Source organism: Manacus candei, unplaced genomic scaffold, assembly GCF_025592945.1.
Source record: "Manacus candei isolate 608988 ecotype Guabito, Panama unplaced genomic scaffold, ASM2559294v1 h1tg000518l, whole genome shotgun sequence".
Taxonomy (NCBI): Eukaryota; Metazoa; Chordata; class Aves; order Passeriformes; family Pipridae; genus Manacus; species Manacus candei.
Genome location: NW_026138566.1, coordinates 39,633 through 64,376, shown reverse-complemented (window position 1 = coordinate 64,376; position 24,744 = coordinate 39,633). Strand labels below are relative to the sequence as shown.

At 57.6% G+C, this 24,744-nt stretch overlaps 1 protein-coding gene and 1 long non-coding RNA gene across 2 annotated transcripts; both read right to left on the bottom strand.

Moving 5' to 3' along the window:
* Positions 1-480: 480 nt before the first annotated feature.
* DCAF8 (DDB1 and CUL4 associated factor 8) lies at positions 481-22,795 on the bottom strand. The gene is made up of 12 exons (XM_051776422.1): positions 22,701-22,795; positions 20,852-21,567; positions 16,202-16,342; positions 11,443-11,537; positions 10,349-10,459; positions 9,105-9,177; positions 7,991-8,048; positions 7,760-7,867; positions 5,178-5,308; positions 4,302-4,421; positions 2,103-2,219; positions 481-664 (listed from the first exon to the last, which is right to left on the bottom strand). Exons 1-12 carry the CDS (start codon positions 22,747-22,749, stop codon positions 554-556), a joined length of 1,830 nt encoding a protein of 609 aa, XP_051632382.1. The 5' UTR covers positions 22,750-22,795; the 3' UTR covers positions 481-553.
* LOC127465889 (uncharacterized) lies at positions 15,261-16,143 on the bottom strand. Its single transcript, XR_007902440.1, has 3 exons — positions 16,102-16,143; positions 15,720-15,902; positions 15,261-15,283 (listed from the first exon to the last, which is right to left on the bottom strand). It is a non-coding gene; the product is annotated as an uncharacterized LOC127465889 (long non-coding RNA).
* Positions 22,796-24,744: the final 1,949 nt, after the last annotated feature.

The window sequence follows — 24,744 nt, the reverse complement described above, 5'->3', positions numbered from 1 at the left end:
TCCTTCCTTTGGGGTCCCATCTGGGCATTAAATCTCCCCCCAAAGAGGGGACACCCCCAAAATAAGGGGGAGGGGACCCCAAATAAGGTGAGACCCCCAAATGAGGGGGAGGGGACCCCAAATAAGGTGAGACCCCCAAATGAGGGGGAGGGGACCCCAAATAAGGGGGAGGGACCCCCAAATTGGGGGAGGACCCCCAAATAAGGGGTCTCTACATTGGGGTCCCATCTGGGGGGTCTCAAACAGGGGGGACACCCCCAAAGAGGGGGAGGGGACCCCAAAGAGGGAGAGACCCCAATAAGGGGGTGTTTTTGGGGGGTCTCAGGAGGGTTTTGGGGTGTTTTGGAGTCTCAGGAGGGTTTTGGGGGTCTCAGGAGGGTTTGGGGGGGTTTTAGGGTGTTTTTGGGGTCTCAGGAGGGTTTTGGGGGTCTCAGGAGGGTTTTTGGGGTGTTTTTGGGGTGTTTTGAGGTCTCAGGAGGGTTTTTGGGGGGTCTCAGGAGGGTTTTGGGGTGTTTTTGGGGGGGTTTTGGGGGGTTTTGGGGTGTTTGGGGTCTCAGGAGGGCATGCACTGCACCCGGTCCGGCCCCTCCTCCTCCTCATCCGACGTGTCCGAGGAACTCCCGGAATCGTCCGACGGGGAATCGGCCCCGGGGTCCCGGCGGCGCTGGGGGGAGACGGGGACACTGGGGTTACTGGGATTACTGGGGGGACTGGGGTTACTGGGGGGACTGGGAACACTGGGATTGGGGGGGACTGGGATTGGGGGGAGATGGGGTTACTGGGAACACTGGGATTGGGGGGACACTGGGGTTACTGGGGGAACTGGGATTACTGGGATTGGGGAATCGGCCCCGGGGTCCTGGCGGCGCTGGGGGGAGATGGGGTTACTGGGGGGACTGGGGGGACTGGGAACACTGGGATTGGGGGGAGACTGGGGTTACTGGGGGGACTGGGGGGACTGGGAACACTGGGACTGGGGGGACTGGGAACACTGGGAACACTGGGATTGGGGAACTGGGATTGGGGAATCGGCCCCGGGGTCCCGGCGGCGCTGGGGGGAGACTGGGATTACTGGGGGGACTGGGGGAACTGGGGTTACTGGGGGAACTGGGAACACTGGGGGGACTGGGATTGGGGAATCGGCCCCGGGGTCCGGCGGCGCTGGGGGGACACTGGGGTTACTGGGGGGACTGGGGGAACTGGGGGGACTGGGGGAACTGGGGGGACTGGGGGGACTGGGGGGACTGGGGTTACTGGATTGGGGAACTGGGATTGGGGAATCGGCCCCGGGGTCCCGGCAGCGCTGGGGGGACACGGGAACACTGGGGTTACTGGGAACACTGGGAACACTGGGATTGGGGGGGAGACTGGGGTTACTGGGGTTACTGGGGGGAACTGGGAACACTGGGATTGGGGAACTGGGATTGGGGAATCGGCCCCGGGGTCCCGGCGGGGCTGGGGGGACACTGGGATTACTGGGGGAACTGGGAACACTGGGGGGACTGGGGTTACTGGGGGGACTGGGGGGACTGGGACTGGGACACTGGGATTGGGGAATCGGCCCCGGGGTCCCGGCGGCGCTGGGGGGACACTGGGATGAGTGGGGGAACTGGGAACACTGGGATTGGGGGGGGAACTGGGATTGGGGGGGAAATTGGGATTGAAGGAGGAAATTGGGATCAGTGGGGGGGGAAAGGGGGAAAACGGGTGGGTTTGGGATATTTTTGGGGTGTTTTACCCTGTGGTGCCGTCGCTGTCTCAGGTGGTGCAGGAGGAACCAGGGGGGTGTTTGGGGGGTGTTTTGGGGTGCAGGGGGATTTCTGGGGGGTGTTTTTTTGGTATCAGGGATATTTTTGGGGTGTTTTTGGGCTGGTTTTGGGGTGTTTTACCCTGTGATGTCTGCGCTGTCTCAGGTGGTGCATGAGGAACCAGGGGGGGATTTGGGGGTGTTTTGGGGGTGTTTTTGGGGTGTTTTTTGGGGTGTTTTGGTGCCATCCATACCCTGTGGTGCCGTTGCTGTCTCAGGTGGTGCAGGAGGAACCAGGGGGGGATTTGGGGGGTGTTTTTTGGGGTGTTTTTGGGGTATTTTTGGGGTGTTTTACCCTGTGGTGCCGTCGCTGTCTCAGGTGGTGCATGAGGAACCAGAGCATGTGGCTGTCAAACATGTCCGTGTGGTGCAAACTGTCCTCGTCCCGCTCCACCTTGTTCTTCTTGATCACCTGGGGGGGACTCTGGGGGGTCAGGACCCCCCCCCCAGGAACCCCCAAATCGCCCCAGGAACCCCCAAACCCCCCCAGGAACCCCCCCAGGAACCCCCAAATCGCCCCAGGAACTCCCAAATCACCCCAGGAACCCCCCCAGGAACCCCCAAATCGCCCCAGGAAACCCCCCCAGGAACCCCCAAATCACCCCAGGAACCCCCCCAGGAACCCCCAAATCGCCCCAGGAACTCCCAAATCACCCCAGGAACCCCCCCAGGAACCCCCAAATCGCCCCAGGAACTCCCAAATCACCCCAGGAACCCCCCCAGGAACCCCCAAATCACCCCAGGAACCTCCCCAGGAACCCCCAAACCGCCCCAGGAACCCCAAAATCACCCCAGGGTGGCCCCACAGCCCCCAGGAACCTCCTAAATCCCTTTGAGTTTAATCCAGACCCCTCAGAAACCCCCCAAATTCCCCCCCAAATCCCCCCCAGGGCCCCCAAACCTCCCCAACCTCTCCCTAAACCCCACAGATCCCCCGCCAGGACCCCTTCACACCCCCCCCCAAACCCACCAGAACCTCCCCAAATCCCCCAAATCCCCCCTACACCCCTCAGGACCCCCCCAAATCCCCCCTAAACTTCCCAAATTTCCCCCAGGACCCCCCCAAATTTTCTCCAAATCCACCCTAAGCCCCCCAGGACCCCTCCAAATACCCCCAAATCCCCCTCCCAAACCCCCCAGGACCCCCCCAAATCCCCTAAACCCCCCAGGACCCTCCCAGATCCCTCCCAAACTCCCCCAGAAACCCCTCAAATTGCCCCAAAACTCCCCCAGACCCCCTGACCCCCCCCGAACCTCCTCAAATCTCCCCAAATCCCCCCCAAGACCCCCTCAAATCCCCCCTCCAGCTCCCCCTGGACCTCCCCAAATCCTCCCCAAACCTCCCAAATCCCCCCCAGCCCCCCCCAAATTTTCCTTCATTCCCCCAGGACTCCCAAATGCCCCCCCCAAACTCCTCCAGGACCCCCCCAAATTTCCCCCAAATCCTCCCAAACCCCTCCCATCCCTCCCCAAACCCCACAGGACCCCCTAAATCCCCTCTAAACCCCCTAGGACCCCCCAGGACCCCCCTAAATCTCCCCCAAATCCCCCCTAAATCCCCAGGATCCCCCCCAATCCCCCCAAATCCCCCCCAAACTCCCTCAGGAGTCCCCCATATTTCCCCCAAATTCCCCCCAACCCCTCCCTGTCCCCCCCCAATCCCCACAGGACTCCCCCAAATCTGCCTAAAACCCCCAATCCTCCCCAGGGCCCCCCCCAAATCCCCCCTAAATCCCCAGGATCCCCCCCAATCCCCCCCCCAACCCCCTCCAGGACCCTCCCCAAACCCTTCAAATCCCCCAGGACCCCCCCAAATCCCCCCCAAACTCCTCCAGGACACCCCAAATTCCCCCAAGCCCCCCCTGTCCCCCCCCAAACCCCACAGGGACCCCCCCAAATCTGCCCTAAAACCCCCAATCCCTCCCCAGGGCCCCTCCAGATCCCCCCTAAATCCCCAGGATCCCCCCAAATCCCCCCCAATCCCCCCCCAGGACCCTCCCCAAACCCCTCAAATCCCCAGGACCCCCCCAAATTTCCCTCAAATCCCCCCAGGACCCCCCTCAAATCCTCCCAAAACTCTCCCAGACCCCCTAAAGTCCCCCCTAAATCCTCCCCAACCCCCCCCAAATCCCCCCTAAATCCCCAGGATCCCCCCAAATCCCCATCAATCCCCCCCCAGGACCCTCCCCAAACCCTTCAAATCCCCCAGGACCCCCCTCGAATCCTCCCAAAACTCCCCCAGACCCCCTAAAATCCCCCCTAAATCCTCCCCAACCCCCCAAAATCCCCCCTAACCCCCCCCCCAAATCCCCCCCAAACCTCCCAAATCTCCCCCAAATCCCCCCCAAACTCCCCCAGGTCCCTCCCAAATCCCCTCAAATCTCCCAAATCCCCCCCAAATCCCCCCAAATCCCCCCCAAACCTCCCAAATCCCCCCCAGACTCCCCCAGGAGCCCCCTAAATCCCCCCAAATTCCCCCCCGTGCCCCCCAGACCTCCTTGAGCCCCGTGAGCTCCGTGGGGGTCTCGGCCGTGGGGGCCCAAATTTTGACGTCGTGGTCGAGGCCACTGGTGGCCAGGACGGGCAGGTGGGGGTGGGGCTCCAGGCAGTTCACCTGGGAAACAGGGAAAAGTGGGAAAAACTGGGAAAAACGGGGAAACTGGGAAAACTGGGACGGGATAAAACGGGGGGGGAAAGGACAGCGGGGGACGCTGGGGTGAAAGCACCCCAAAAATGGGATAAATCCCACAGGAACACTGGGAATTGGGGTGCTGGGAATGTGGGGGGACCAGGCAGGAATTCCCTGGAATTCTGGGCTGCTGGAGGATTTCTGGGACCTTCAGGAACCCCGGGAAGCCCCCGGAGCAGGAGCAGCCTGGGAAGGGTTTGATTCCTGGGATGCTGCTGCTCCAGGGGGGAAACCCCCCCAAAAACAGGGATAAATCCCACAGGAACACAGGGAATTGGGGTGCTGGGAATGGGGGGAGACCAGGCTGGAATTCCCTGGAATTCTGGGCTGCTGGAGGATTTCTGGGACCCCCAGGAACTCCTGCACCAGGAACGGGGTGATGGCGGGGACGCTGCTGCTCCCGGGGGGAAACCACCCCAAAAATGGGGATAAATCCCACAGGATCCAAAGGAATTGGGGTGTTGGGAATGTCAAGGGACTAGGCTGCAATTCCCTGGAATTCTGGGCTGCTGGAGCATTTCTGGGACCCCCAGGAACCCCGGGAAGCCCCCAGAGCAGGAGCAGCAGGAATGGGGTGATTGCAGGGACGCTGCTGCTCCCGGGGGGAAACCCCCCCAAAAAATGGGATAAATCCCCCAGGATTCCCGGGAATGGGAGTGCTGGGAATGTGCAGGGACTCACCACGCCCCCCTTGTCCCCTTCCATGAACTGCACGATCTGGCAGGAGGACTTTTCCCACAGGAAGATGTGGCCGCAGTCGCTGCCGCTCACCACGAACTCGCTCTTGGGGCCGTAGAAATTCACCCCTTTCACTGGAAAATCCGGGGGAAAACGGGAAAAAAACGGGAAAAATGAGGGAGAACAAAGAGCCCGAGGTCACTCCCAACGGAATTCCCGGCCAGGAATCCCGGGAGTCCCTCCCTGAGCCAATTCCCCTCATTTGAGGGGGGAGAAAAAAGGCTGGAGGGGCCAAACTGGGAGAAAACGGGAATGAGGGAATTTGGGGGGGGCCCTTTTCCCCTTTCCTCCCATTTCCCCCCCCTTTTCTTCCCTTTTCCCCCTTTTCTTCCCTTTTCCCCCTTTTTCTTCCCTTTTCCCCATTTTTCTTCCCTTTTCCCCCTTTTTCCTCTTTCCCTTTCCCCCCCCCCCCCACTTTTCCCCTTTCTCCCTTTTCCCTTTTTTCCCATTTCCCCTTTTCCCCCTTCCCTCCCTTTTTTTCTCCCCTTCCCTCCCTTTTTTTCTCCCCTTCCCTCCCTTTTTCTTCCCTTTTCCCTTTTTTTCCCATTCCCCCTTTTTCCCCTTTCCTCCCTTTTTCCCCCCTTCCCCCCTTTTCTTCCCTTTTCCCCCTTTTTCTTCCCTTTTCTGCCTTTTCCTCCTTTCCTTTTCCCCTTTTTCCCATTCCCCTTTTTCCCCCTTTCCTCTCTTTTTCCCCCCTTCCCCCCTTTTCTTCCCTTTTCCCCCTTTTACTTCCCTTTTCTCCCTTCCCGTTTTTCCTTTACCTCCTTTTCCCCTTCCCTTTTCCCCCCTCTCCCTTTTCTCCTTCCCCCTTTTCCCCCTTCCCATTTCTCCTTTATTCCCTTTTCCCCTCTTTACCCTCTTTTTTCCCCCCTTCCCTTTTTCCCCCTTCCCATTTTTTCCTTCACCCCCTTTTTTCCTCCTTCTTTTTCCCCCTTTCCATTTTTCCTTTACCCTCTTTTTTCCCCTTCCTTTTTTCCCCTCTTCCCTATTTCCCTCTTCCCTTTTCCCCCTTCCCCCTTTGTCCTTTTTTTCCCCTTTTTTCCCTCTTTCCTCCCATTTTTTCCCCCTTTCCCCCTTTTTTCCAACCCCCCCTGGGCCGGGCTGGGAGGTGAGCGGTGACTCCACAAGCTCAGATTTTTGGGAATTCCAGGATTTCCCGACCCCCCACGGGGATACAAATTTGGGGGGACCCCTCCCACATCAGACTGAGATTTTGGGAAGATTTTGGGGGGATTTTGAGGAGTTTTTGAAGCATTTTTGCCCCCCAAACCCCCCAGGGGTGACATCAACCCGAGAGGTGAGTGGGTGACTCTGGGAGCTCAGAATTTTGGGAATTCCAGGATTTCCCAATCCCCCACAGGGACACAAATTTGGGGGGATCCCTCCCACATGGGGCAGAGCTTTTGGGGGTGTCCTGGGGTGTCTCTGTGCCCCAAAACCCCCCCAATCCCACGGGGTGACATCAACCCAGGCCAGGCTGGGAGGTGAACAGTGACTCTGGGAGCTCAGATTTTTGGGAATTCTGGGACTTCCTGACCCTCCACAGGGACACAAATTTGAGGGGACCCTCCAGACATAGGACAGAGATTTTGGGGGTGTTTTGGGGTGGTTTTACCCCCCAAAACCCCCCCAAACCCCACAGGGTCACGTCAACCTGGGAGGTGCTGGGAGGTGACCGGGTGACTCCACGAGCTCAAATTTTTGGGAATTCCGGGATTTCCTGACCCCCCACAGGGACACAAATTTTTGAGGATCCTCCCCCCCCATATTCCTGAGGTTTTTGGGGTGTTTTGAGCCCCCAGGTCCCCCCAAATCCCATGGGGTGACATCAACCCGGGCTGTGCTGGGAGGTGACCGGGTGACTCCACGAGCTCAAATTTTTGGGAATTCCGGGACTTCCCAACCCCCCACAGGGACCCAACTTTTGGGGGACCCTCCCCCAGCCATCCCTGCTGTTTTTGGGGTGTTTGGGCCCCCCCAGTCCCCCAAATCCCAGGGGGTGACATCAACCCGGGCCGGGCTGGGAGGTGACCGGGTTACTCCACGAGCTCAAATTTTTGGGAATTCCGGGACTTCCCGCCCCCCCCACAGGGACCCAACTTTGGGGGGCCCCTCCCCCCCATATCCCCTTGGTTTTTGGGGTGTTTGTGCCCCCCCAGGCCCCCCAAACCCCATGGGGTGACATCAACCCGGGCCGTGCTGGGAGGTGACCGGGTGACTCCACGAGCTCAAATTTTTGGGAATTCCGGGACTTCCCAACCCCCCACGGGAACCCAACTTTTGGGGGACCCTCCCCCAGCCATCCCTGCTGTTTTTGGGGTGTTTGGGCCCCCCCCAGTCCCCCAAATCTCCAGGGGGTGACATCAACCCGGGCCGGGCTGGGAGGTGACCGGGTTACTCCACGAGCTCAAATTTTCGGGAATTCCGGGACTTCCCAACCCCCCACGGGAACCCAACTTTGGGGGGCCCCTCCCCCCCATATCCCCTTGGTTTTTGGGGTGTTTGTGCCCCCCCAGGCCCCCCACCCGTGGCGTTGTTGCGGTGCCCCTTGTAGCGTTTGCTGTACTGGGCGCCGTCGCTGTGCGCGGAGTCGAACAGGTAAATGTCCTCGTCGTTGTAACTGGCCAGCAGCTCTGCAATTCCAGGGGGAAAAAAACCGGGAATTCCACGTCTGCGGGGCCCTGGGAAGCCCAGGAAACCCCGGGAAGCCCAGGAAACCCCGGGAATTCCGGGAATTCCCCCCCCGTTTTCCTCACCGGAGCCGTCGTGGCTGTACACGAGGCACGTGATGTTGGCTTTGGACTCGCTGTTCACCTGGGGGGGGAAAAACAGGGAAAAATGGGAATTCCCCACGGGATTCACGGGATTCCGGCGCCTGGACAGGGAGCTGGGGGTGTTTCCCGGAGTATTTGTGTTTTCTCCCCAGATTTCCCCAGAATTCCCCCCCAAATTTCTCGGTTTTCGACCCAAATCCCTCCTTTTCCCACCCCCAAATTTCCGTTTTCCGCCCAAATTCCCATTTTTCCCCCAATTCCCCCTTCCCCCCCCCGCCCAATTCCCCATTTTTCATCCCAAATTCCTCCTTTCCCCCCCAGATTTCCAGTATTCCCAGTGCTCCCAGCATTCCCAGTGCTCCCAGTATTCCCATTATTCCCACTATTCCCAGCGCTCCCAGTATTCCCAGTGCTCTCAGTACTCCCAATATTCCCAGTGCTCCCAGCATTCCCAGAGATCCCAGTGCTCCCAGTATTCCCAGCATCCTCAGCATTCCCAGTATTCCCAGTGCTCCCAGCACTCCCAGTGTCCCCAGTATTCCCAATATTCCCAGCATTCCCAGCGCTCCCAGTATTCCCAGTATTCCTGGTATTCCCAGGACTCCCAGCATTCCCAGTATTCACAGTGCTCTCAGTGCTCCCAGCATTCCCAGCACTCCCAGTATTCCCAGTGCTCCCAGTATTCCCAGCATTCTCAGTATTCCCAGCATTCCCAGCACACCCAGTATTCCCAGTGCTCAGAGTATTCCCAGTGCCCCCATTATTCCCAGTGCTCCCACCACTCCCAGGACTCCCAGCATTCCCAGTTCTCAGAGTATTCCCAGTATTCCCAGCTTTCCCAGCATTCCTAGTATTCCCAGCATTCCCAGAGATCCCAGTGCTCCCAGTATTCCCAGTTCTCAGAGTATTCCCAGTATTCCCAGCATTCCCATTATTCCCAGTATTCCCAGCCCATCTCGGTATTCCCAGCACTCCCAGTATTCCCAGTGCTCCGAGTGCCCCCAGCACTCCCAGTGCTCCCAGTGCTCAGAGTATTCCCAGCATTCCCAGCCCATCCCGGCATTCCCAGCACTCCCAGCATTCCCATGATTCCCACCAGGTGGTGGGGGCAGAACTTTTTCAGGACTCCGTTGTTCTCGTTCTCGTCGATTTTCCGCTGGTCGTAAATCCTGCGGGATCGGGAACGGGAACGGATCGGGAACGGCTCGGCATTCCCACGGGATTCGGGGATCCTCAGGATTCGGGGCATCCCGGGATTGGGGGGGACCCTGGGATTGGGGGGGATCCCGGGATTCGGGGCCGGGGAGATCCTGGGACTGGGGGGATTCCCGGGATTGGGGGATCCCGGGATTTGGGGGATCCCAGGACTGGGGGGATCCTGAGATCTGGGGGGCTGGAGGGGGAGGAATCCCGGGATTCGGGGGCAGAGAGATCCCAGGATTTAGGGGCTGGGGGGATCCCAGATGTGGAGCTGAGGGGATCCCAGGATTTGGGGGGCCATGAGGATCCCGGGATTCGGGGGGTTGGGGGCATCCCGGGGATCCTGGGATTGGGGGTTGAGAGGATCATGGGATTTGGGGGGCAGGGAGATCCCGGGATTCGAGGCCGGGGGGATTCCAGGATTTAGGGGCCTGGGGGGGGATCCCAGGACTGGGGGTATCCCGGGATTTGGGGTATCCCGGGATTTGGGGTATCCCAGGATTTGGGTATCCCAGGATCTGGGGTTATCCTAAGATTTGGCATATCCCAGGATTTGGATATTTCGGGATTTGGGGGTATCCCAGGATTTGGGGGTATCCCAGGATTTGAGGGTATCCCAGGATTTTGAGTATCCCAGAATTTGGGGTATCCCAGGATTTGAGATTCCCAGGATTGGGGTATCCCAAGATTTTGAGGTATCCCGGGATTTGGGGGCTCCCAGGATTTGGGGGGATCCCAGGATTTTGAATATCCCAGGATTGGGGTATCCCAGGATTTTGAGGTATCCCAGGATTTGGGGTCTCCCAGGATTGGGGGTATCCCAGGATTTGGGGTATCCCAGAATTCAGGTATCCCAGGATTGAGATATCCCAGGATTTGGGGGCTCCCAGGATTTGGGGGATTCCCAGGATTTGAAGTATCCCAGAACTTGGGGTATCCCAGAATTTGGATATTCCGGGATTTGGGGGTATCTCAGGATTTGAGTATCCCAGGATTTGGGGTATCCCAGGATTTGGGGGTATTCCAGGATTCAGGATTCCCAGGATTGGGGAATTCCCAGGATTTGGGGTCTCCCAGGATTGGGGAATTCCCAGGATTTGGGGTCTCCCAGGCTGGGGAATTCCCGGGATCCGCCCCCACCTGACGAACTGGTCTCTGCCGCCGACGGCGAAGTGGGAGGTGTTGGCGGGGTTGACGTAGATGGTGTAGAGCCCGACCTTCTTCTCCTTCTCCTTCGTCACCACCAACTTCCTGGGAAAGGGAAACGCCGGGATGGGCTCAGCAACCCCCCCACGGGATGGGAACATTCCCGGGAAAAACGGGAACGCGGCCCCGAAACGGCCGGGACGGCACGGGGCAAACCCTGGGATGGGGGAGAACCATTCCCAAACATTCCCAACCTTCCCAAATGTTCCCAAACATTCCCAAATGTTCCCAAATGTTCCCAAACATTCCCAACATTCCCAACCATTCTCAACTGTTCTCAACTGTTCCCAACCGTTCTCGACCATTCCCAATCCTTCCCAACCCTTTCCAATCGTTCCCAACTATTCCCAACCATTCCCAAACATTCCCAACCATTCCTGACCCTTCCCAACCCTTCCTGACCATTTCCAACCGTTCCCAACCCTTCCCAAACATTCCCAAACATTCCCAACATTCCCAACACTTCCCAATCGTTCCCAACCCTTCCCAACCATTCCTGACCCTTCCCAACATTCCCAACCATTCCCAAACATTCCCAACCATTCCCAACATTCCCAACCATTCCTGACCATTCCCAACCCTTCCTGACCATTTCCCAACCATTCCCAACCGTTCCCAAACATTCCCAAACATTCCCGACCCTTCCCAACCATTTCTGACCCTTCCCAACCTTTCCTAACCATTCCCAACCATTCCCAACCCTTCCCAATCGTTCCCAACCATTCCCAACTATTCCCAAACATTCCCGACCGTTCCCAGCTGATCCCAACCCTTCCCAACCCTTCCTGACCATTCCCAACCCTTCCCAAAATTCCCAACCATTCCCAACCATTCTCAACCATTCCTGACCATTCTTGACCATTCCCAACCCTTCCCAACCCTTCCCAAACATTCCCAACATTCCCAACCATTCCCAACTGTTCTCAACCATTCCCAACCCTTCCCAACCCTGTTTTCCCCCCGGAATTCCCAGTTTTCTCCCCCAATCCCGTGTTTTCCCCCCCTCATTCCCATTTTTCCCCCCGTACGAGGCGGGCCGGTCCTGCCGCAGGTCGATGGTGAACACGACGGCGTCTTCTCCCGCCGACAGGAACGTGCACGGGGAGTCCGGCTCCAGGGCCAGCTGGGGCGGGAAAACGGGAATGGGAGACCGGGAACGGGGAAATCCCACCGGGAACGGGGAAATCCCACCGGGAACGGGGAAATCCCACCGGGAACGGGGAAATCCCAACCGGGAACCGGGAAAATCCCACCGGGAATGGGGAAAATCCAACCAGGAACCGGGAAAATCCAAGCGGGAATGGGAAAAATCCAACCGGGAACGGGGAAAATCCGACCGGAAATGAGGAAAATTCAACTGGGAATGGGGAAAATCCGACTGGGAATGGGGAAAATCCAACTGGGAATGGGGAAAATCCGACTGGGAATGGGGAAAATCCAACCGGGAATGGGGAAAATCCAACTGGGAATGGGGAAAATCCGACTGGGAATGGGGAAAATCCAACCGGGAATGGGGAAAATCCAACTGGGAATGGGGAAAATCCAACTGGGAATGGGGAAAATCCAACCGGGAATGGGGAAAATCCAACCGGGAATGGGGAAAATCTGACCGGAAACGGGGAAAATTCAACTGCAAATGGGGAAGATCTGACCAGGAATGGGGAAAATACAACAGGGAACGGGGAAAATCCAAGAGGAAACAGGGAAAATCCCACCGGAAAGGGGGAAAATCCGACTGGGAATGGGGAAAATACAACCAGAAATGGGGAAAATCCGACTGGAAAGGGGGAAAATCCAACCAGGAATGGGGAAAATCCGATCGGGAATGGGGAAAATCCAACTGGGAATGGGGAAAATCCAACCAGGAACGGGGAAAATCCAACCGGGAATGGGGAAATCCCACTGGAAAGGGGGAAAATTCAACCTGGAATGGGGAAAATCTGACTGGAAAGGGGGAAAATCCGACCAGGAACGGGGAAAATCCAACCGTGAACGGGGAAAATCCAACCGGGAACAGGGAAAATTCAACTGGGAATGGGGAAAATCCGACCGGGAATGGGGAAAATCCAACCAGGAATGGGGAAAATCCAACGGGGAATGGGGAAATCCCACTGGGAACGGGGAAAATCCAAGAGGAAACAGGGAAAATCCCACCGGAAAGGGGGAAAATCCAACCGGGAATGGGGAAAATCCAACCAGAAAGGGGGAAAATCCGACCAGGAATGGGGAAAATCTGACCGGGAATGGGGAAAATCCAACAGGAAACGGGGAAAATTCAACTGGGAATGGGGAAAATCCAACTGGGAATGGGGAAAATCCAACTGGGAATGGGAAAAATCTGACCGGGAACGGGGAGAATCTGACCAGGAACAGGGAAAATCCAACCGGAAACGGGGAAAATTCAAACGGGAATGGGGAAAATCTGACCAAAAATGGGGAAAATCCAACCAGGAACGGGCAAAATCCACCCAAAAATGGAGAAAATTCAACCAGAAATGGAGAAAATTCAACCAGAATTTGAGGAAATCCGCCCAGAAACGGAGAAAATCCAACCGGAAATGGGGAAAATTCGCGAAAAACAGAGAAAATCCACCCAAAAATGGAGAAAATCCAACCAGAAATGGGGAAAATCCAACCAGAAATGGGGAAAATTCACACAAAACCAGAGAAAATCCATCCAAAAAGGGACAAAATTCACCAAAAAAATGGACAAAATCCACCCAAAAACTGAGAAAATCCAAAAATGGAGAAAATTCACCCCAAAATGGACAAAATCCACCCAAAAATGGAGAAAATCCACACAAAAATGGAGAAAATCCACACAAAAGCTGAGAAAATTCAACCAAAATTGAGGAAATCCGCCCAGAAATTGAGGAAAAACACCCAGAAATGGGGAAAATCCACCCAAAAAGGGACAAAATCTGCCTAAAAATGGAAAAAATGGAAAAAAATTACACAGAAATGGGGAAAATCCGCATGGAAATGGGGGAAATCCAACAAGAAATGGGGAAAATCCACCCAGAAATGGGGAAAATCTGCCCCAAAATGGACAAAATTGACACAGAAATGGACAAAATCCACCCAAAAACTGGGAAAATCCACCCAGAAATTGAGGAAATCCACCCAGAAATGGGGAAAATCCACCCAGAAATGGGGAAAATCCACCCAGAAATGGGGAAAATTCAACCAGAAATGGGCAAAATCTGCCCCAAAATAGACAAAATCCACCCAAAAACAGAGAAAATCCAACCAGAAATTGAAGAAATCCACCCGGAAATGGGGAAAATCCACCCAAAAATGGGGAAGATCTGCCCCAAAATGGACAAAATTCACCCAAAACTGGAGAAAATCCAACCGGAAATTGAAGAAATCCACCCAGAAATGGGGAAAATTCACCCAAAAATGGAGAAATTCCACCCAAAAATGGAGAAATTCCACCCAAAAAACAGAGAAAATCCAACTGGAAACAGGGAAAATCCAACCAGAAATGGGGAAAATCTGCATGGAAATGGGGGAAATCCAACTGGAAATGGGGAAAATCCAACCAGAAATGGGGAAAATCCAACCAGAAATGGGGAAAATCCAACTGGAAATGGGGAAAATCCAACTGGAAATGGGGGAAATCCAACCGGGAATGGGGGAAATCCAACCGGAAAGGGGGAAAATCTGCCCCAAATCAGATAAAACTCAGTCAAAAGTGGACAAAATGCCCCCATTCCCAGCTGGATTTTGGGGTTCCCACCTGGATTTAGGATTTCCATGGATCGAGAATTCCCGGGAATGCCGCTCTCACCTTGGGGGAGGCTCCCTCGGGCTGGGCCACCTCCCACCTCCCTCCCAGCCCTGGCTCTGGGGATTCCCACCCGGATTTCAGGATTCCCACCCAGACTTCAGGATTCCCACCCGGATTTGGGGTTCCCCAGGCTCCAGAATTCCCGGGAATTCCCCTCTCACCTTGTGTGATGCCCCCTCGTGCTGTGCCACACGCTTGGTGCCACGACCACCTCCCACCTCCCAATCACTCCCAGCCCTGGATCTGGGGATTCCCAGATGGATTTGGGGATTCCCAGCTGGATTTGGGGATTCCCAGCTGGATTTGGGGATTCCCAGCCGGATTTAGGATTCCCCAGGCTCCAGAATTCCCGGGAATTCCCCTCTCACCTTGTGTGATGCCCCCTCGTGCTGTGCCACTCGTTTGGTGCCCCGGCAGCACTGGGTGTCCACCTCCCACCTCCCAGCCCTGGCTGTGGGGATTCCCACCTGGATTTCAGGATTCCCAGCTGGATTTGGGGATTCCCACCCGGATTTCAGGATTCCCCAGGCTCCAGAATTCCCAGGAATTCCCCTCTCACCCTGTGTGATGCCCCCTCGTGCTGTGCCATGTGTTTGGTGCCACGACCACCTCCCACCTCCCAGTCACTCCCAGCCCCTTGGATCTGGGATTCCCAGCCAGATTTCAGGATTCCCAGCTGGATTTGGGGATTCCCAGCTGGATTTGGGGTTCCCCAGGCTCCAGAATTCCTGGGAATGCTGCTCTCACCTTGTGTGATGCCCCCTCGTGCTGTGCTACACGCTTGGTGCCCCGGCAGCACCGGGCGTCCACCTCCCACCTCCCAGCCCTGGCTGTGGGGATTCCCACCCATATTTCAGGATTCCCACCCATATTTCAGGATTCCCAGCCGGATTTGGGGTTCCCCAGGCTCCAGAATTCCCAGGAATCTCTGTCTCACCTTGTCTGATGCCCCCTTGTGCTGTGTCACACATTTGGTGCCCCGGCAGCACCGGGCGTCCACCTCCCACCTCCCAGCCCTGGATTTTGGGATTCCCACCCGGATTTGGGGATTCCCACCTGGATTTGGGGGTTCCCACCTGGATTTGGGGATTCCCACCTGGATTTGGGGATTCCCACGCAGATTTGGGGTTCCCCAGGCTCCAGAATTCCCGGGAATTCCCCTCTCACCTTGTGTGATGCCCCCTCGTGCTGTGCCACGCGCTTGGTGCCACGACCACCTCCCACCTCCCAATCACTCCCAGCCCTGGATTTGGGGATTCCCACCCGAATTTCAGGATTCCCACCCGGATTTCAGGATTCCCATCTGGATTTCAGGATTCCCACCTGGATTTCAGGATTCCCACCTGGATTTCAGGATTCCCAGCCGGATTTGGGGTTCCCCAGGCTCCAGAATTCCCGGGAATTCCACTGTCTCACCTTGTGTGATGTCCCCTCGTGCTGTGCCACGCGTTTGGTGCCGCGACCACCTCCCACCTCCCAATCACTCCCAGCCCTGGATTTGGGGATTCCCACCCAGATTTCAGGATTCCCAGCCAGATTTCAGGATTCCCAGCTGGATTTGGGGATTCCCAGATGGATTTGGGATTCCCCAGGCTCCAGAATTCCCAGGAATTCCGCTGTCTCACCTTGTGTGATGCCCCCTTGTGCTGTGCCACTCGTTTGGTGCCCCGGCAGCACCGGGCGTCCACCTCCCACCTCCCACCTCTGGCTCTGGGGATTCCCACCCGGATTTCAGGATTCCCACCCGGATGTGGGGATTCCCAGCTGGATTTGGGGATTCCCACGCAGATTTGGGGTTCCCCAGGCTCCAGAATTCCCGGGAATTCTGCTGGTTCACCTTGTGTGATGCCCCCTCGTGCTGTGCCACGCGCTTGGTGCTGTGACAACCTCCCACCTCCCAGCCCTGGATTTGGGGATTCCCATCCGGATTTCAGGATTCCCAGCCGGATTTGGGATTCCCCAGGCTCCAGAATTCCCGGGAATCTCTGTCTCACCTTGTGTGATGCCCCCTTGTGCTGTGCCACTCGTTTGGTGCCCCGGCAGCACTGGGTGGCCGAGAGCTCTGCCACTCGGACCTGCCCGTCCCGGGCACACATGGCCAGGGTGGAGTCCCCGCTGTTGGGCAGGAATTTCGCCTGGAAAACAGGGAAAAACGGGAAAAGTGAGGGCAGAGGGAATGTGGGAATGGGGGAATGTGGGAAAGGGGGGAAGGGGATCTCCCACCCCCCTCCAATGGAGCAGAAAGGGAGGGAGGGGGAGAAGGGTCGGGGGGAATTCCTGGGAATTGACTCTGGAATTATCTTGGGAATGATGGTGAGATGTCCCGGGAATCGTCCCGGCTCTCCCGGGAATTGTCCTGGGAGTTATGCCGAGATCTCCTGGGAATCATCCTAAATTCTCCTGGGAATTGTCCTCAATTCTCCCAGGAATTGTCCTGGGAGTTATCCCAAGATCTCCCGGGAATTGTCCTAAATTCTCCCAGGAATCATCCTAAATTCTCCCAGGAATTATCCTAAATTCTCCTGGGAATTGTCCTGGGAGTTATCCCAAGATCTCCCGGGAATCGCCCCAAGCATTCCCAGGAATCATCCTAAATTCTCCCAGGAATTGTCCTGGGAATTATCCCAGGATCTCCTGGGAATTGTCCTAAATTCTCCTGGGAATTATCCTAAATTCTCCTGGGAGCTGTCCTGGAAGTTATCCCAAGATCTCCTGAGAATCATCCCAAGCACTTCCAGGAATCACCCTAAATTCCCGGGAATTGTCCTGGGAAATTCTCTCTCCTTGGAATCAACCCGAGCTTTCCCAGGAATCATCCCAAACTCTCCCAGGAATCATCCTCAGCTTCCCTGGGAATCATCCCGAGCTCTCCTGGGCATAATTCCAAACTCTCCCCCAGGAATCATTCCAGCTCTCCCGGGAATCATCCTGGGAATTATCCCAAACTCTCCCTGGAATCACCCTGAGCTCTCCTGGGAATAATCCCAAACTCTCCTGGGAATCAACCTGAACTCTCCCAGGAATCATCCCAGCAACTATCCCAGTCTCTCCTGGACATCATTCCAAACTCTCCTAAGATTCATCCTGAACTCTCCAGGCTCTCCCAGCAATCAATACCCTGGGAATCATCCCAGCTCTCCTGGGAATCATCCTGAACTCCCTGGGAATCATCCCAGCTCTCCTGGGAATCAACCCAAGCTCTCCCAGGAATCATCCCCAGCAATTATCCCAGTCTCTCCTGGACATCATTCCCATCTCTCCTGGAATTCTCCTCCACCCCAAGCAGGGACCCTCAGGATGTCGGATTCCAGGGCACATCCATGGGATTTGGGGATTGGATTGACTCTGGAATTATCTTGGGAATTATGCTGAGATGTCCCAAGAATCATCCCAGCTCTCCCGAGAATTATCCTGGAAATCATCCCAAGATCTCCTGGGAATCATCCCAGGCACTCCCAGGAATCACCCTAAATTCTCCCAGGAATTGTCCTAGGAATTACCCCAAGATCTCCCAGGAATTGTCCTAAATTCTCCTGGGAATTGTCCTCCGAGTTATCCCAAGATCTCCTGGGAATCATCCCAAGCATCCCAGAAATCATCCTAAATTCTCCTGGGAATTATCCTGGGAGTTCTCCTGGGAATTCTCCTCCCCCTCTCTCCCAGCCCCATTCCCAAACATCCCCTGGATGAGCCGAGCCCCCCCCGGGATCCCCCCATCCCACAGCCAACAATTCCCAGAGCCCACCCGAGCCCTGGAAGCGGCTCCCAAAGCTCCTCCCACGGGATCCCGGGATCAGCCGGGCCGGGAATGAGCTCTGGGATCATCTGGGATCATCTGGGATCATCTGGGATCATCTGGGATCATCTGGGATCAAGGACACCCCCCTGGCCCCCTCAGTGGATCCCCGTCCAGGCTCTTCCCAAACACCCCCAGGGATTGGGAATTCCAACCCCCCCTGGATCCCTTTCCAGTGCCCACCCCCCTTTCCAGGAGGAAATTCCTCCTGATTCCCAACCTGCCCCTCCCCTGGCACAGCTCCAGGCCCTTCCCTCTCCTCCTGGTTTTCCCTGAGTTCCCCCTGGCTCCAACCTCCTGCCAGGGAATTCCAGAGCCAGAAGGTGCCCCCTGACCCCCCCTGAGCCTCTTTGCTCCGGGATGAGCCCCCCCAATCCCTCAGGACTTCTCCAGCCCCTTCTCCTGCTGCTCCAAACCCTTCCCGGGCTTCAATGCCCTTCCCTGGACACCCCAACGTCCTCCCCAACCCATTCCATGGGATCCCCCATTCCCACCTGGAACACATCCCTCTTGTGCCTTCAATACCCTCCCCATCCCTGTTCCTGTGTGATCCTGCAATTCCCACAAATTCCACCTGGAAAACGTTGCTCTTGTGCCCTCAGCACCCTCCCCATCCCTCTTCCCACGCCCATTCCTGCTCTATCCCCCATTCCCACCTGGATGACGTTGCTCTTGCACCCTCAGCACCCTCTCCCCATCCCTGTTCCCATGGGATCCTGCAATTCCCACAAATCCCACCTGGAAGATGTTGCTCCTGTGCCCTCAGCACCCTCCCCGTGCCCATTCCCACACCCATTCCTGCTCTATCCCCCATTCCCACCTGGAAGATGCTGCTCTTGTGCCCTCAACATTGTCCCCATGCCCATTCTTGTATGATCCTACCATTCCCATCTGGAAGACGTTGCTCTTGCACCCTCAGTACCCTCTCCCCATCCCTGTTCCCATGTGATCCTGCAATTCCCACAAATCCCACCTGGAAAATGCTGCTCTCGTGCCCTCAGCACCCTCCCCATCCCTGTTCCCATGGGATCTTGCAATTCCCATAAATCCCACCTGGAAGATGCTGCTCTTGTACCTTCAGCACCCTCCCCACCCCTGTTCCCACGCCCATTCCCGCTCCATCCCCCATTCCCACCTGGAAGACATCAGTCTTGTGCCCTCAGCACCCTCTCCCACCCTCCCCACACCCATTCCTGTAGGATCCCACAATTCCCACCTGGATGACGTTGCTCTTGTACCCTCAATACCTTCCCCATCCCTGTTCCCATGGGATCCTGCAATTCCCACAAATCCCACCTGGAAGATGTTGCTCCTGTGCCCTCAGCACCCTCCCCGTGCCCATTCCCACACCCATTCCTGCTCTATCCCCCATTCCCACCTGGAAGACGTCCCTCTTGTGCCTTCAATACCCTCCCCATCCCTGTTCCTGTGTGATCCTACAATTCCCACAATTCCCACCTGGAAGATGTTGCTCTCATGCCCTCAGCACCCTCCCCATCCCTGTTCCCATGGGATCCTGCCATCCCCCCACAATTCCCACCTGGAAAACATCACTCCTGTGCCCCTTAATACCCTCCACACGCCCATTCCTGTAGGATCCCATGATTCCCACCTGGAACACATCACTCTCGTGCCCTCAGCACCCTCCCCATCCCTGTTCCCATGGGATCCTGCCATCCCCCCCCCATTCCCACCTGGAACACATCGCTCTCATGCCCTCAGCACCCTCCCCATGCCCATCCCACACCCATTCCCACACCCATTCCCGTTCCATCCCCCCTCCATCCCCACCTGGAAGACGTTGCTCTCGTGCCCTCAGCACCCTCCCCATGCCCATTCCCACACCCATTCCCACTCCATCTCCCCCCATCCCCACCTGGAAGACGTTGCTCCTGTGCCCTCAGCACCCTCCCCACACCCATTCCTGTGCCCTCAGCACCCTCCCCATGCCCATCCCACTCCCATTCCCGCTCCATCCCCCCCATTCCCACCTGGAAGACGTTGCTCCTGTGCCCTCATCACCCTCCCCATGCCCATCCCACTCCCATTCCCACTCTATCCCCCCACGCCCACCTGGAAGACGTTGCTCCTGTGCCCTCAGCACCCTCCCCACACCCATTCCTGTGCCCATTCCCACTCCCATTCCCACCCTATCCCCCCCATGCCCACCTGGAAGACGTTGCTCCTGTGCCCTCAGCACCCCTCCCCATACCCATTCCCGTGCCCATTCCCACTCCATCCCCCCCCACTCCCACCTGGAAGACATTGCTCCTGTGCCCTCAGCACCCTCCCCATGCCTGTTCCTGTGTGATCCTGCCATCCCCCCTCCATTCCCACCTGGAAGACGTTACTCCTGTGCCGTCATCACCCTCCCCATGCCCATTCCCACACCCATTCCTGTGCCCATTCCCGCTCTATCCCCCCTCCATCCCCACCTGGAAGACGTTGCTCCTGTGCCCTCAGCACCCTCCCCATGCCCATCCCACTCCCATTCCCGCTCCATCCCCCCCATTCCCACCTGGAAGACGTTGCTCCTGTGCCCTCAGCACCCTCCCCATGCCCATCCCACACCCATTCCTGTGCCCTCATCACCCTCCCCACGTCCATTCCCACACCCATTCCCGTGCCCATTCCCACTCCCATTCCCACTCCATCCCCCCACTCCCACCTGGAAGACATTGCTCCTGTGCCCTCAGCACCCTCCCCACACCCATTCCCACACCCATTCCCACACCCATTCCCACCCTATCCCTCCCCACTCCCACCTGGAAGACGTTGCTCCTGTGCCCTCAGCACCCTCCCTGTGCCCATTCCCACACCCATTCCCACTCCATCCCCCCACTCCCACCTGGAAGACGTTGCTCTTGTGGCCGCTGTCGAACTGGAGGACGGGCCTGCGCCGGAGCCAGTCCCAGACGAGCACCTTGAGGTCGTCGGAGCCGCTGGCCAGGCGGGTGCCGCGCTGGTTGAAGTGCAGGGTGTTGACGCAGCCCGTGTGCCCCTCCAGGCCGTGCTGGAGGCGGAACCGCTGCACGAACAGCCGCGCCCCGCACGCCTCGGCCACGAAGCGGGCGCAGGAGCCGAGCTGGCGCTGGCGCAGGGCCGGGATCGCCCTCCAGCGCGGCCGCGGCAGCGCCCACGTCTCCGAGGCCACCCAGTCCTCCAGCGCCTGCTCCTCGTCCGACGAGTCGCGCTCGTGGGGCGGCCGCTTGCGCAGGGAGCGCCGGCGGGACCGGCGCCGCTCCTCCTCCTCCTCCTCCTCCTCCTCCTCCTCCTCCTCCTCCTCCTCCTCCTCCTCGTCCTCGTCGCCGCGCGGCTCCTCGGGGATGGAGTAGTGCCCGGTGTCGTCCATGCTGTCCGAGTCGCGCTCCCCGGAGCTGTCGCTGTCGGTGTCCCCCCCGCGGGGACCCCCCCGCGTCCCCCCCGCGGGCGCCGCCGGCTCCGAGGAGCCCGTCAGGCTCAGGCTGCTCCGCAGGCTCGCGTCCGACGCCTCCACCTCGATCCCCGACGACGTCTCGCGCCCGTCCTCGGCCGACATGTCCTCGGGGCTGCTCGACAGGCTGCCTGGGGGGGTATGGGAACACCGTCATTGTCACCCTGACACCCTGTGACCCTGTCATTGTCACTCCGACATGTCCTCGGGGCTGCTCGACAGGCTGCCTGGGGGGACAGGGAACACAGGGATGGCACCCTGGGACACTGTCATTGTCACCCTGTGACACCCTCATTGTCACCCTGACACCCTCAGGGACACCCAACACCCTGTCATTGTCACCCCGACATGTCCTCGGGGCTGCTCGACAGGCTGCCTGGGGACAGGGAACACCCTCATTGTAACCCTGTGACACTGTCACTGTCACCCTGACACCCTCAGGGACACCCTCATTGTCACCCTGTCATGTCCTCGGGGCTGCTTGACAGGCTGCCTGGGGGGACAGGGAACACCCTCACTGTCACCCTGACACCCTCAGGGACACCCTGTGATGCTGTCACTGTCACCCTGACACCCTCAGTGTCACCCTGACACCCTGTCATGTCCTCGGGGCTGCTCGACAGGCTGCTTGGGGGGGTATAGGAACACCCTCATTGTCACCCTGACAGCACCATTGTCACCCTGTGACACTGTCACTGTCACCCTGACACCCTGTCATGTCCTAGGGGCTGCTCAACAGGCTGCCTGGGGTGGCATGGGGACACCCTCAGGGACACCCTGACACCCTCATTGTCACCCTGCCACTGCCACTGTCATCCTGACACCCTCAGTGCCACCTTGACACCCTCATTGTCACCCAGACATTGCTAGTGTCACCCTGACAGCCCCAGTGACACCCTGACATTGTCACCCTGTGACCCTGTCATTGTCACCTTGACACCCTCAGTGTCACCCTGTGACCTTCTCATTGTCACTCTGACACCCTTAGTGACACCCTCACTGTCACCCTGCCACCCCCACTGTCACCTTGACACCCCCATTGTCCCTGACACCCTCACTGTCACCCTGACACCCTCACTGTCACCCTGACACCCTCAGTGTCACCCTGACACCCTCAGTGACACCCTGCCACCCCCACTGTCACCCTGACACCCCATCATCCCCAACACTGCCACTGTCACCCTGACACCCCCACTGTCCCCCTGTCCCCCCCACTGTCCCCCTGCCCCCCCATTGCCCCCCCCTCCCCGGGGGTGCCCCCGACCGTTGGCGATGTCCGTCCTTCCGTCCATGCCGCTCCCTCTGTCCGACATCCCGGATTCCCGAGCGATTCCCTGCGGGAACACAGGCAAGGAAGGGCTGGAGCCGCCCCATCCCCACGGCCCCGACCCCCCAGCCCCCTTTTCCAAGGAAAAACCCCAAAGGAAGCTCCGGGAAGGCTCCGGGACACCCGGGAAAAGCTGCTCCCAAGGGATCTGGAACCCCAGGGACAGCTTTTTAAACACATTCCCAGAAAAAATTCCCAATTTTCCACATGCCACAAAGACACAGGGGCCCCACAGCACCACTGGCTGTTCCCAAACCTCTGTTTTCCAAGGAAAAACCCCGGAGGAACCTCCAGGAAGGCTCCAGGACACCCAGCCCTGCCTCAGCATCCCAGGAAAAGCTGCTCCCGAGGGATTTTGAACCCCAAGGATTCATTTTTAAACACATTCCAAGGCAAAATTCCCAAATTCCCACATGCCACAGAGACACAGGGGCCCCCTGGCACCACTGGCTGTTCCCAAAACCTGTTTTCCAAGGAAAATCCCCAGAGAAAGCCCCAGGAAGGCTCCAGGACACCCGGGAAAAGCTGCTCCCGAGGGATTTTGAAGCCCAGGGACAGCTTTTTAAACACATTCCCAGAAAAAATTCCCTATTTCCCACGTGCCACAGAGACACAGGGACCCCATGGCACCACTGGCTGTTCCCAAAACCTCTGTTTTCCAAGGAAAATCCCCAGAGAAAGCCCCAGGAAGGCTCCAGGACACCTGGGAAAAGCTGCTCCCGAGAGATTTTGAACCCCAGGGATACATTTCCAAACACATTCCCGGGCAAAATTCCCCCTGGAATCTGTCCAGGACACACCTGGTGTCCCCCAAAAACAATCCCTGCCCCCCCCAAATCCATGGGAAGAGGCAGGAGCAGATCCAGGCAGGAGCTCCCTGGAATTCCCAGTTGTCCCAGGAGAGCTCCACTGATCCCCCAGGAATTCCCTGGAATTCCAGGGATGAGCAAGGGAATTATTTTATCCTTTAGACCTTCCCCCCGAGGCCAGGAAAACAAGGAATGTGCTTCCAGAGGGGAGGGAATCCCTTCCCAAACCATGGAGGGGGGAAATCTGGGAAATCCAGGGAGCTGAGGATAAAAAACCCCCCAAAATCCAAGGATCTGTCACTCCCTGGAAGCACAGCTGGGCAGGATCAGCATTCCCAGCTCCACAGGCTCCACATCCCTAAAAATATCCCCGGGCATTCCAGGGCATTCCAGGGCATTCCAGAGCCTCCCAGACACCGGGATCGGGGCCGGCCCGGAGGAGCTTTCCTGCTTTTCCAGGCCCCAAACTGGGGCAGCAATTCCAAGAGTCATTCCCAGGACATTCCCAGGACATTCCCTGCCCATCCCACGAGGCCCAACTTCCATGTGGGATCAGCTCCAGCCTCCGGCTGCTCCCCAAAATCCAGCAGTCCCTGAGTCCAGGAGGGAGCCACCAAATCCTCTGGGATAGAGCCCCAAATCCCTTGGGATGGAGGCCCCAAATCCCTTGGGATGGAGGCCCCAATTCCTCTGGGATGGATCCCCAAATCCCTTGGAATGGAGCCACCAAATCCTCAGGGATGGATCCCCAAATCTCTTGGAATAGATTCCCTAAATCCTCTGGGATGGATCCCCAAATCCCTTGGAATGGAGGCCCCAAATCCCCTGGGATGGAGCCCCCAAATCCTCAGGGATAGATCTCCAAATCCCTTGGAATGGAGCCCCCAAATCCCTTGGAATGGAGCCCCAAATCCCTTGGAATGGATCCTCAAATCCTCAGGGATGGATCCCCAAATCCCTTGGAATGGAGGCCCCAAATCCCTTGGAATGGAGCCCCCAAATCCCTTGGAATAGATCCCCTAAATCCTCTGGGAGGGAGCCACCAAATCCCTTGGAATGGAGCCTGAAATTCCCTGGGATGGAGCCCCAAATCCCTTGGAATGGAGCCCCCAAATCCCTTGGAATGGAGGCCCCAAATCCTCTGGGATGAAACCCCAAATCCCTTGGAATGA